Source organism: Globicephala melas, chromosome 6 (genome assembly GCF_963455315.2).
Source record: "Globicephala melas chromosome 6, mGloMel1.2, whole genome shotgun sequence".
NCBI classification, from domain to species: Eukaryota; Metazoa; Chordata; class Mammalia; order Artiodactyla; family Delphinidae; genus Globicephala; species Globicephala melas.
This window is the reverse complement of record NC_083319.1, coordinates 57,442,250-57,455,996: the sequence shown is the minus strand read 5'-3', so window position 1 is coordinate 57,455,996 and position 13,747 is coordinate 57,442,250. Positions and strand designations below refer to the sequence as shown.

General features: G+C 41.5%; 1 protein-coding gene across 4 annotated transcripts in view; it reads right to left on the bottom strand.

Annotated features, from left to right (window-relative positions):
• Positions 1-6,048: 6,048 nt before the first annotated feature.
• The window catches only part of KDM4C (lysine demethylase 4C), a 409,962-nt gene continuing 402,263 nt past the window's right edge, over positions 6,049-13,747 (bottom strand). For 3 of the 4 annotated variants that reach the window (XM_030877155.3, XM_030877156.3, XM_060300914.2), the window contains one exon: positions 6,049-7,128. In XM_030877155.3, the coding sequence (XP_030733015.1) occupies positions 6,952-7,128 (177 nt within the window). In that variant the 3' untranslated portion in view covers positions 6,049-6,951. The remainder of the gene's footprint in view (positions 7,129-13,747) is intronic. The other variant, XM_060300915.2, reaches the window with a different exon arrangement.

The following is a 13,747-nucleotide window of genomic DNA, read 5'->3' as shown; positions in this document are numbered from 1 at the left end:
AACATTTCTTGCATCTTCTCGATCTTTGCCTCCTTTCTTTTTCTGAGGTCCTGGATCATCTTTACTATCATTATTCTGAATTCTTTTTTTTGGAAGGTTGCCTATGTCCACTTCAGTTAGTTGTTTTTCTGGGGTTTTATCTTGTTCCTTCATCTGGTATATAGCCCTCTGTCTTTTCATCTTGTCTATCTTTCTGTGAATGTGGTTTCTGTTCCATGGGCTGCAGGATTGTAGTTCTCCTTGCTTCTGCTGTCTGCCCTCTGGTGGATGAGGCTATCTAAGGGCTTGTGCAAGTTTCCTGATGGGAGGGACTGGTGTTGGGTAGAGCTGGACGTTGCTCTGGTGAGCAGAGCTCAGTAAAACTTTAATCTGCTTGTCTGCTGATGGGTGGGGCTGGGTTCCCTCCCTGTTGGTTGTTTGGCCTGAGGCAATCCAGCTCTGGAGCATACCCGGACTGTTTGGTGGGGCTAATGGCAGACTCTGGGAGGGCTTACGACAAGGAGTACTTCCGAGAACTTATGCTGCCAGTGTCCTTGTCCTCACAGTGAGACACAGCCACCCCCACCTCTGCAGGAGAGCCTCCAACACTAGCAGGTAGGTCTGGTTCAGTCTCCCCTGGGGTCACTGCTCCTTCCCCGGGTCCCGATGCGCACAGTACTTTGTGTGTGCCCTCCAAGAATGGAGTCTCTTTTTCCTCCAGTTCTGTCAAAGTCCTGCAATCAAATCCCGCCAACCTTCAAAGTCTGATTCTCTAGGAATTCCTGTTCCTATTGCCGGACCCCCAGGTTGGGAAGCCTGACTTGGGGCTCACAACCTTCACTCCAGTGGGTGGACTTCTGTGGTATAAGTGTTCTCCAGTTTGTGAGTCACCCACCTAGCAGTTATGGGATTTGATTTTATTGTGATTGCACCCCTCCTACCGTCTCATTGTGGCTTCACCCTTGTCTTTGGTTGTGGGGTATCTTTTTGGTGAGTTCCAGTGTCTTCCTGGTGATGATTGTTCAGCAGTTAATTGTGATTCCGGTGCTCTCGCAAGAGAGAGTGAGAGCACGTCCTTCTACTCTGCCATCTTGAACCAATTTCTCTACCAACATTTTTAAGGAATGGTTGTTATTATTCCCACTGTACTGATGGAGAAAGTGAGGTCCAAATGTCAAGAGTTATATGGCAAGTCACAAAGTTATTAAGTGGCAGAAGGAAACTTTGCACTCAGATCATCCCTCCTTACCTTTTGTTTGATGCTACTTAATAACCTCTTTCTTACCTCAAAAGGGAAGGGAGTTCAGGTTGCAAGGACCACATTGGGCTGAAAGAGTGTTTTTACCTTAGTTCTCTGTGATTGGTTCCCATTGGCCAGTTCCCTTTGCTCCCCACCTCCTTGGAGGTTCCAGGCATTTTCTGTTGCCTGGGGAAAAAACTTGGCAAGTCAAAATTCTTCTTAAATTCTAAAAATATTAGTGTCTTATTCAATGAGGGGAGAAAACGAAGAGGCCGAGGAGGCCTAGAGAGTCAGTCTAGAGGAAAATCAAATCAACCACATTTCCCATCCTACTTATTTTCTAACCTGTTTAAATGGGATTCTAATTGCGTAAAACAACTAATTTTTTTCATTAAGCTTCAGTTAAATTCATCTGAAACTCAGGATAATGGCATTGTTATGGAAGAGGTGTATTAAAGATGAAACATAATCTCTCTTGACTCCATTTCCTTTGACAAAATAAAGTTCAGCTACTAATGAGTTTGCAATACAAGATCTCTTTTTAAATGGCAACAAAGGGTGCAAATTTATGAACAGCAGTTTTTATCATCAACAGCCATTTCCTTTGTTACCAAAATATGCAGAAATGATTATGAGGCCCTTTTACTCATTATGGCTTTGATTTGGGGTGGGGGGAAAGCTTGAGATAAATAGCTTCATAATCATATCACAGTGAAGTCACGTGGAGAGCCCACAGAGGGTGGCCTCAAAACCTTGATTCAGGGCATTCTATGGACTAAGCAGACATTTCAATTTCCAGCCTTGCAGGCTTCAACCTCTCCCCTAGAGTCCAAATCTCTGTTTCAGGGCAAACTAGAAACGTTTCTCCCTACATGGTCTATCCCATGCCTTTTTACAGCCTCAAGGAGAAATTGGTTTGCTTTCTTGAGTCATGAAAACAAGGAGCAACCTGTCTAGGTAGCATGAGTCTGCCTTGGTGAATGAGCCTTCCCACCCTCTGGTGACACCTGGGCCTTTCCATGAGTAGCCAGAATGGGATGATGCCACCATTTTACAATTAACCTCAGATGGCAGAGTGTCTTCCCCCGGTCAGCAGTACTGTGACTTTCAAGCCTGGTGATGTTAATTCAGTGCCCAAAGCTAAGACAAATGCCATCAGCCCCTCGCCCAGTGAGAACACACATCTGAGTGGCATTCAGCCAAGCGAGTGGCTGGCATACAACCAGGCTAAATGAGGGCCTGTGACATGCAGGGGATCACAGGAAATACGGAGGTGAATAAGGCCCTGTAAGTAGTGAGTACTACCCAGCAAGTAATGGGTATAAAATAAGAGGGCCACACTCCCTTATCCAAAATCCTTGGGGCTAGATTTATTGTATGTAAGTTCAGAATTTTCAGGATTTTAGAAAGGTAGTTTCATACCAATTATCATATTGCCTAACACCCAACGTGAATTTTCTATTGTGATATGTTTGAATATTCATACTAAATGAGTTAAGAATATAAACAGCCTCAAATCAGTTCAGGGTTAGGTCAGGTTTGCTTCTAAATGATTTATGAGGTATGAAAAAGCTTCTGGGAGCAAAAGAACACCCACCCAGGAGAGGAGAGCACCCCCAGGAGGGAAAGAAAAGAGGACCGAATCATCCATGATACTCCTAGAAGGGAACAAGGTACAGTGAATGGAGAAATGTGACCTCTACTGGAACCCCTGGGACTCCTACCAGGAGGGTGTGAGAGGCCCATCACTGAATGTGGGGCCAGGGATTCATCTTTCTCACAGCAAAAAGGCTGTGCTCTATCATTCCTGGTGGCTGCTGGAGCTGAGGGCCACACTTTCCGCCAGTCTTCTGGTCCTGACCTTCCAGGGCACATCTGCTCTGTAGCCAGGGTGGTCTGTCTTCCACTGAAAAGACTCACAGCACCACAGTCAGAAGCCTGGCAAATGAACAGGAGGCATGTCTCCATTTGGCCAATTGTATCATCTTTTCAAATGAGTGAGTATAGTAAATAATATGTTCAGAAGAATTCTTCATACTCAAGAATGTATACTCATGAAAATATTTTCCTGTGCTTCTCAGTCTCCAGACCCCCTTCGTTTGACTGGGTGGTTGCTTGATGGCTAAACCATGTAGAGGTCATTCTTCCCAAGGGCTGGTAGAAGAACTGGCTCATCTGCAGTGAGCTAGCTCCTTCTTTTTTTTTTTTTTTTTTTTTTTTTTTGCAGTACGCGGGCCTCCCACTGTTGTGGCCTCTCCTGTTGCGGAGCACAGGCTCCGGACGCGCAGGCTCAGCGGCCATGGCTCACGGGCCTAGCCATTCCACGGCATGTGGGATCTTCCCGGGCCGGGGCACGAACCCGTGTCACCCCTGTCCCCTGCATCGGCAGGCGGACTCTCAACCACTGTGCCACCAGGGAGGCCCCAGTATTTCATTATCTCTTTTTTGAACTTAGGATTTGGTAGACTGGAAAGGTCTGTTTCATTGTTCTTTCACGGGTTTTCTCTTGTTCCTTTAATTGGGAGTAGTTTATCTGCTTTTTCATTTTACTTTTATTTCTCTGACTCTGTGAATGTAGGAGAAACAGTTATCTACTGTGGTCTTGAAGGGCTGTTTTTACGGTAGTGTCCCTGAGTAGCCTGCATGAATCTGGTATTTTTGGTGCAAGGGCTTTTTTTAATATGGGTGCCTGCCATGTCTTTCCTCAGTGTGTGCTGGCCATTATCCCCTTGATAGGTGGTGTGATTGGTGTTGTGGTGACCAGAGCCTGCACGAGATGTTGAGCAGGGCCTCTTCTTTGCTCTTTGGCCATCACAGTCCTGTCAGGGGCAGGGTCTGCTCCCCAGTTGTTGGACTGGATTTCAGATCCTTTTTATTTAAAGGTAAAAATAAAATACAGTGTTATCTTGCAGCATATACTCCCCTAATATGATTACTTGTAAGACCTCCAGGTCATTTACAGTAAAAATCACGTTTCAGCCTTGCTTCACGTTGGATGGGTACATGGAGAAGGGGCAGACCCATTCACTCCTACTTGTTTTTGTATTCTGAGTCTTCACGTTTTCATATACCATTACCCAGTAGCAATTTATAATATATTCTGTGAAGCCATGTGATATTTTAGTGGATGCTTCTTCTCAATTTCTCTTAAGATGAACTAAACAAAAGTACCTTAATAAAAGTAAACTGACAAGAATCACATTGTTCTCATTTCAAACACATATAAAGGAACTAAAATGTTGTGAAACATGCCAGGCAGTTTCACTAATCCTCTAACCTCCAGAAAAAGGGCTTGTAATTAGAATTACATAATAACTGTCCAGCCAGAAATTCTTTTTTTAATGCTAGAAGGACTTCACCTGATTTCACGCTACACATACACACTGAAAATATAGTTAGTTTAATGCAAAGAAATTAAAATTACAATTGAGCTGTCACACGGTAAAGTGAAACAGCTTTACTGGTCTGTCGGGTCATAGAGCTAATAATGACTTTATGCAGAATGCAGTGAAACAGAGGTATCTTTCTCAAGAGCCAGAGTGAACTTGTGGCCAGCACTATTTTGCTTAGGCCGTATACAGCTGTACTTGATTATAGGAACATTAGTTAAGTGAGACCATAAAAAACAGCTGTATTTGAAATCACATAGGACTCTGCACATTTTCTCCCTGTGGCAGCCAATCAGAAATCTTGCTGACAGGCAAACTTGTACAAAACAAATGATCCTATTTAGATTAATTCCTCTTAATGCCTTACACAGGCCTACTTTCCTGGCATATTGTGGAGACAGGAGGTCAGTTCCACTCAAAATGTGGAGATAGAAAAGGCAAACTTGATTACTTGATAAAATATATGACTATACTGGCAGAAAATGTGGAGTGCTTAGTCCTTGTAAAAATGTGGCTGATGGGCTCTTCCCCAGCTCAGAGTTCAGCCATGAGGCACTCTGGAAAATGAGCACTCAGCCAGCTAGCAGTCTGCAAAACCAAGTTTTAACTGTGGCTCTGTCACTACTGTTTCATCTTCACTCTCTACCCAGTAACATGATACATCCACACGTTTTGCCGTAAAACTCTGAAATGCCCTCTAATGCCTAGCTCTGGGCTTTGGTCCACGGGATGTTAACCAACATCACAGACAGATCTAAAATTTGCTTACTTGGCTGCCCTCTCTGCCTCTGCCAGTGACCTGAGAACATACCTGGGCTAGCCCACTGAGTCCAGTGGGCTGATGGGGACACATGGAGCAGACGTGTGAGCTGGCCCAGGCCGAGGTCAGCACAGCTGCCTAGCCAAGCCCAGCCTAGATCACCCAACCTGCAGACTCATGAGCAAAAGAAGTGCTTCTCATCACAGGACACAGATTTTGCAGTTGTTTGTTACGCAGCATAACTGTGGCCATAGTTAACTGAAGCATTACTGTGTGACCTTGGGCAAGCCCTCTTCCTTCCTCTCCTCCATTGCTCATCTATAAAGTGATGGGAGGGATTAGAGGATCCATACAGCCCCTTCTAATGAAGCTGAGGACCAAGAAACCTGGGATGAAAAGAGCTCCAGACTCCAGAGGCTCAGATTTCTTCCAGGCCTAAAGATAGAGCTGAGGAAAACACTTCATCAGGCACTGTGGGCAGGTAGAGGGGCTTTGTCCCCAGTGGTATAGCCATAAATGTCTCACAGTATGTCCACAGTTATGTAAACAGTGAGAGAAGAAGTTCTGACAAACCTGGGCCCCAGAATGTCCAGAGAGCCAGCTCTCCCAAAAAAAACTTGTTTTCTATAGGTTTAAACCTAGACAAATAAGCAAGTTAGAAGACAGGATTGGAGAAAATGGAAATCTTTATTTTTAAACACTAGTACATTTCCAAGCTGTTTCAAAAAGGAAAAATCATATTACTTCAAAACTATGCATCAAAGCATATTTATTTTAAACTCTAATCTTACAAACACATAATGAAAGAAACATATATTTTATAAATATCTACTCAGAATATGTATTATGGAAAAAAAGTATTTAAAAATAACAGCCCCAGATCTCCCTCTTTAAATATATAAAATTCCCATACAATTCATAAGAATTCTTTCTCAAGAGCCAAAAACTTCACAAAGGCCAACAATGCAGTTCTCGTCAGACACAATCAAAAGTAAAACGGATATAAAAAAATGTAAAATTTCTGTACAAGGGAAATGCAGATAGCATATGGGTAAATCTCATTACCATCCATGCCATTTGTGTTTTAAAAATGTTTTATAAAAACTGCCATTTAAAACAAATAAGTGAGAGTCCTTCCCTGACTGTGGAAAATATATAAATTATCACCCTCCCACCTGGGAATCGAGGCTCCCACCTGCTAGGGTTGAGGAGAGAAGTCTCCATGTGGTTCCTGAATAGGGACTAAGTAAGCCACACATGGGGATCCACCTCCTCTGGCAGTGGCTTTTTTCGATGGGTGATTCATTATTATTCCCTTCTACTTAGAAAAATTCTTTGGGATCATAGGAGACAACTGCTCAGAAGTAAATGCAAGACTAGGAGACAACTTCAGATTGTGGTATCCGATTAATAATGTGTATTTCGTGGTTTTGGTGACCAAACTCTGGAAAGCCTAATTTTCCACTGTCAGAGACACAGCCCGTCACCTACCCCAGCAAAACACATGGCACAGCCCCAGGCTGTCCCTTCATCGTTCCTCTTCTGGTGCAAGTCATTCTGTTGCCTGCAGCAGTGTAGGTAGACTATTGCCTCTTCTGACACTTCTTCTGGAAAGAGCTCTTCAAAAACGTGCGGTAGACGGGGTCATCCACATATTCGTTCTTAAACCTGGAGCTCAGCACTCTCTGTCTCTTTTTCTCCCCTTGGATTATGTCCGTTCCATAAAATGTGTCTTCAAATCGCATATCAGAGGCTGTGGACTAAGAACAGCCAGTGTTACACTGCAGAAAGGCAGGCACTTGACAGCAAAAGAATGGACAAAGATCTGACTCAGTCAGCAGTGGGGAGGGTGCTGAGGCCCAGGGAGGAGGCCCCACGCAGGGCCCTTGGAGCCTCCCCACCTGCTTCCATCTAGCTCAGTTTTCTTCAGGATCTCCAACCCCCAGGGACCTTCCCCAACACGAGCAGGACTAAAGTCTTCTCATTTAAATCTCCCTCACTCTTCATGCCCCCTCTGGCTCCTGCCCAACCAGGTATGTGACAAAATTGTCCACAGTCATCTCTAATTCATCCCTATTCCTATTTACCTCTGGGCCTCTGTCCCCACCACTTCCCTGAAACTGTCCTTGCTCAAGTCCTAGTTCCTAGGACACTTCTCTCCCCTAAATTTATGTGACTACCCTGTCACCTAACTCTTGCATGAAGCTCTCTGTCATTCTGTAAGCCCTCCTCCTTCTCTGGTTGCTCACCGTGGATGTCTCAGCGGCTCCCCTTTCTTAACTATTTGCTCAACTCTGATGCCCCTGAGGCTTTGTGTGTGGCCTTTTCCTTGCCACATATGCTCCCTGGGCCTGCCTGCCCACACTCACAACTTCAATTTCAACATCAACCGCAAAGATGCTCACATCTCTTGCCCCAGTTCAGACCTCCACCTGTGCTCAGGCCTGCAAACATGTCCAACAACCCAGCAGGCATCTCAAAGTGTTTATACTGGAGGCACTAGTCCAACCTAAAGTGAACTCAAATTCTTCCTTCTCCATCTCTGTCCTTTCTGTACTCAATGCACGGCAGCACCATCCCCATCAATTCTAGCTACACTGATCAGAAACCTGAAAGTTATAAACTTCCCCTTGTCCCTCCCCTGTCCAGGACCCCTCCTACATGTACCTTGAAGCCCTCCATCCTTTCTTCTTTAACCCTACTGACCCCATGGCCCTCACACTTCCTGTCCTAAACCACTGTAACAAATGCTGCACCCCAGTCTATTTTTCACAGAACCACTAGAAGAAAGCTCTCTAAAATCTCTGATTATATGACACCCTTGCTGATAGTCTTTCAATAGCTCTACTGTCTTCAAGATGATGTCTACGTTTCCTAGGCTGGACATACATAATCAGGCATAATCTTACCCCTTGCTTGGATTAGACTGAATTATTTACAATTCCCGGCCACACCTTACTGGTTCATGCCCCTCCATCATTAGATGTATTGTTTCCTTTGCATAGAAAATATTCTATCCTCTCTGCCACTGACAAACGTGAGGTTCCTTCTTTTGGGTTCCTGTAACACTCTACATGTCAGTGCAGTAGAATGAGGGCAGTGGCAGAGATAAGGGGTAGGTAAGTGTCTCCCCATAGGGGGTGCCTTGAACCCCTTCACGGTGAGGATATTAGGGACTATGAACTGAATTTTATACATGTTCCCAACAGCAAGGAAGGTGCCCTGACACAGTCACTGCTCAGTAAGTGATAGCTAGGCAAAGGAATGTGGGCTTTTTCTGTTATGCTCACGTAAAGCTCACTTTTTTAAATTTAACTTTTATTTTATATTGGAGTGTAGCTGATTTACAATGCTGTGTTAGTTTCATGCATACAGCTGATTCAGTTATACGTATACATATAGTCATTCTTTTTCAGATACTTTTCCTATATAGGTTATTACAGAATATTGAGTAGAGTTCCCTGTGCTATACACAGTAGGTCCTTGTTATCTATTTTATATATAGTAATGTGTATATGTTAATCCCAAACTCCTAATTTATCCTCCCCCCCAACATTTCCCGTTTGGTAACCATACTTTTGTTTTCAAAGTCTGTGAGTCTGTTTGTTTTGTAAGTAAGTTCACTTGCACAATTTTTTTTTAGATTCCACATATAAGTGATATCATATGATATTTGTCTTCTCTTTGACTTAGTTCACTTAGTACGATAATCTCTAGGTCCATCCATGTTGCTGCAAATGGCATTATTTCATTCTTCTTATGGCTGAGTAACATTCCATTGTGTGTGTGTGTGTGTGTGTGTGTGTGTATACACCACATCTTCCTTATCCATTCCTCTGTCGAAGGACATTTAGGTTGCTTCCATGTCTTGGCTATTGTAAATAGTGCTGCAATGAACATTTGGGTGCATGTATCTTTGAATTACGGTTTTCTCCAGATATGTGCCCAGGAGTGGGATTGCTGGATCATATGGTAGTTCTATTTTTAGTTTTTTAAAGATCCTCCATACTGTATTCCACAGTGGCTGTATCAATTTACATTCCCACTAACAGTGCAAGAGGGTTCCCTTTCCTCCACACCCTCTCCAGCATTTGTTGTTTGGAGACTTTTTTTTTTTTTTGCTGTACACGGGCCTCTCACTGTTGTGGCCTCTCCCGTTGTGAGCACAGGCTCCGGACGCACAGGCTCAGCAGCCATGGCTCACGGGCCCAGCCGCTCCACGGCATGTAGAATCTTCCTGGACCAGGGCACAAACCTGTGTCCCCTGCATCAGCAGGTGGACTCTCAACCACTGCGCCACCGGGGAAGCCCTGGAGACTTTTTAATGATGGCCATTCTAACTGGTGTGAGGTGATACCTCCTGGTATTTTGATTTGCATTTCTCTAATAATTAGTGATGTTCAGCAGCTTTTCATATGCCTCTTGGCCATCTATATGTCTTCTTTGGAGAAACATCTATTTAGGTCTTCTGCCCATTTTTTGATTGGGTTGTTTGTATTTTTTAATATTGAGCTGCATGAGCTGTTTATATATTTTGGAGATTAATCCTTTGTCTGTTGATTCGTTTGCAAATATTTTCTCCCATTCTGTGGGCTGTCTTTTCATTTTTTTTTTTTTTATGATTTCATTTGCTGTGCAAAGCTTTTAAGTTTAATTAGGTCCCATTTGTTTACTTTGTTTTTATTGTCATTACTCTAGGAGGTGGATTAAAAAAGATCTTGGTGCGATTTGTGTCAAAGAGTGTTCTCTTTATGTTTTCCTCTAAGTTTTATAGTATCGGGCCTTACATTTAGATCTTTAATCCATTTTGTGTTTATTTTTGTGTATGGTGTTAGAGAATATTCTAATTTCATTCTTTTACATGTAGCTGTCCAGTTTTCCAGCACCACTTACTGAAGAGACTGTCTTTCCTCCGTTGTATATTCTTGACACCTTTGTCACAGACTAGGTGACCATAGGTGTGTGGGTTTATCTGTGGACTTTCTATCCTGTTCCATTGATCTATGTTTCTGTTTTTGTGCCAGTACCATGCTCTTTTGATGACTGTAGCTTTGTAGTATAGTCTGAAGTCAGGGAGCCTGATTCCTCCAGCTCTTTTTCTTCCTCAGGATTGCTTTGGCTATTTGGGGTCTTTTGTGTTTCCATACAAATTGTAAACTTTTTTATTCTAATTTTGTGAAATATCCCCTTGGTAATTTCATAGGGATTGCGTTGAATCTGTAGATTGCTGTGGGTAGTACAGTCATTTTGACAATATTGATTCTTCCAATCTAAGAACATTGTATCAATATATCTTTCCATCTGTTTGTGTCATCTTCAGTTTCTTTCATCAACATCCTAATAATAGTTTTCAGAGTACAGGTCTTTTGCCTCCTTAGGTAGGTTTATTCCTAGGTATTTTATTCTTTTTTGATGTGATGGTAAATGGGATTGTTTCCTTAATTTCTCTTTCAGATATTTTGTTGTTACTGTATAGGAATGCAAGAGATTTCTGTGTATTAATTTTGGATTCTGCCACTTTACCAAATTCACTGATGAGCTCTAGTAGTTTTTTGGCAGCGTCTTTAGGATTCTCTATGTATAGTATCATGTCATCTGCAAACTGTGACAGTTTTACTTCTTTTCCAATTTGGATTCTTTTTATTTCTTTTTCTTCTCTGATGGCCCTGCTAGGACTTCCAAAACTATGCTGAATAAAAGTGGTGAGAGTGGATATCCTTGCCTTGTTCCTGATCTTAGAGGACACGCTTTCAGCTTTTCACTGTTGAGAATGATGCTAGCTGTGGGTTTGTCATATATGGCCTTTATTATGTTGAGGTAGGTTTCCTCTATGTCCACTTTATGGAGATTTTTTATCATAAATGGATGTTGAATTTTGCTGAAAGCTTTTCCTGTATCTATTGAGATGATCATATGGTTTTTATTCTTCAGTTTGTTGACGTGCTGTATCACACTGATTGATTTGCGAATATTGAAGAATCCTTGCATCACTGGAGTAAATCCCACTTGATCTTGGATTCGGTTGGCTAGTATTTTGTTCATGATTTTTGCATCTGTGTTCATCAGTGATATTGGCCTGTAATTTTCTTTTTTTGCGGTATCTTTGGTTTTGGTATCAGGGTGATGGCGACCTCACAGAATGAGATTGGGAGTTTTCCTTCCTCTGCAATTTTTTTGGAATAGTTTCCGAGGATAGGTGTTAACTCTTCTCTAAACGTTTGATAGAGTTCATCTGTGAAACCATCTGGTCCTGGACTTTTGTTTGTTAAAAGTCTTAAAATCACAGTTTCAATTTCAGTGATTGGTCTGTTCATATTTTCTATTTTTTCCTGGTTCAGTCTTGGAAGGTTGTACCTTTCTAAAAACTTGTCCATTTCTTCTAGGTTGTCCATTTTATTGGCATATAGTTGTTTGTAGTAGTCTCTTATGATCCTTTGTATTTCTGTGGTGTCAGTTGTAACTTCTCCTTTTTCATTTCTGATTTTATTGATTTGAGCCCTCTCCCTTTTTTTCTTGATGAGTCTGGCTAAAGGTTTATCAATTTTGTTTATCATCTCAAAGAACCAGCTTTTAGTTTCATTGATTTTTGTTGTTGTTTTCTTCATCTCTATCTCATTTATTTCTGCTGATCTTTATGATTTCTTTCCTTCTACTAACTTTGGGTTTTGTTTGTCCTTCTTTCTCTAGGTGCTTTAGCTGTAAGGTTAGGTTGTTGTTAGGTTTGAGATTTTTCTTGTTTCCTGAGGTAAGACTGTATTGCTATAAACTTCTCTTTTGGAACTGCTTTTGCTGTGTCCCATAGGTTTTGGATTGTCATCTCTTTGTTATCATGTGTCTCTAGGTATTTTTTGATTTCCTCTTTGATTTCTTCAGTGATCCACTGGTCGTTTAGTAACATATTGTTTAGGCTCCACGCGTTTGTGTTTTTTGCAGTCTTTTTTATGTGACTGATTTCTAATATCATAGTCTTGTGGTCAGAAAAGAGGCTTGATATGATTTCAATTTTCTTAAATTTACTGAGGCTTGCTTTGTGACCCAGCATGTGATCCATCCTGGAGAATGTTCTATGTGCACTTGAGAAGAATGTGTATTCTGCTGCTTTCAGGTGGAATGTCCTATAAATATCAATTAAGTTCATATGGTCTAATGTGTCATTTAAGGCCTGTGTTTCCTTATTGATTTTCTGTCTGGATAATCTGTCCATTGATGTAAGCGGGGTGTTAAAGTTCCCCACTATTATTGTGTTACTGTCGATTTACCCTTTTATGGCTGTTAGAATTTGCCTTATATATTGACGTGCTCCTATGTTGAGTGCATATATATTTACAATGTTCCATCTTCTTTTTGGATTGATCCCTTGATCATTATGTAGTGTCCTTTTTTGTCTCTTGTAACAGTCTTTATTTTAAAGTTTATTTTGTCTGATATAAGTATTGCTACTCCAGGCTTCTTTTAATTTCCATTTGCATGGAATATCTTTTTCCATCCCCTCACTTTCAGTCTGTTATGTGTCCCTAGATCTGAAGTGGGCTCTTATAGACAGCATATATGCAGGTCTTGTTTTTGTATCCATTCAGCCAGTCTATGTCTTTTGGTTGGAGCATTTAATTCATTTACATTTAAGGTAATTATTGATATATGTGTTCTTATTGCCATTTTGTAAATTGTTTGGGATTTGATTTTGCAAGTCTTTTTTCTTCCCTTCCTCTTTTGTTCCCTTCTCATGTGATTTGATTATCTTTAGTGTTGTATTTGGATTGCTTTTTTCTTTTTTGTGTGTTTTTGTCTATCTATCATAGAGTTTTGGTTTGCAGATCACGTGGGGTTTTGATATAGCAGTCTATATATATACAAGACTGTCTTAAGTTGCTGGTCTCTTAATTTCAAATGCATTTCCAATATCCTGCATTTGTACTATCCTCTGCTCATGACTGCTGGTTTTGATATCATATTTGTGTGTGTGTGGATGATTTCCTACCTTTATTATACGTTTGCCTTTACCAGTGAGCTTTCCCATTCATAATGTTCTTGTTTCTAGTTGTGGTCTTTTCTTTTCTGCCTAGAGAAGTTCCTTTAGCATTTATCGTAAAGCTGGTTGTGGTGCTGAATTCTCTTAGCGTTTGCTTATCTGTAAAACTTTTGATTTCTCCATTGAATCTGAATGAGAGCTTTGCTGGGCAGAGTATTCTTGGTTATAGGTTTTTTCCTTTCATCACTTTAAATATATCATGCCACTCCCTTCTGGCCTGCAGAGTTTCTGCTGAGAAATCAGCTGATAACCTTATGGGATTCCCTTGTATTTTATTTGTTGCTTTTCTCTTGTTGCTTTTCATATTTTCTCTTTGTCTTTAATTTTTGTCAGTTTGATTAATATATGTC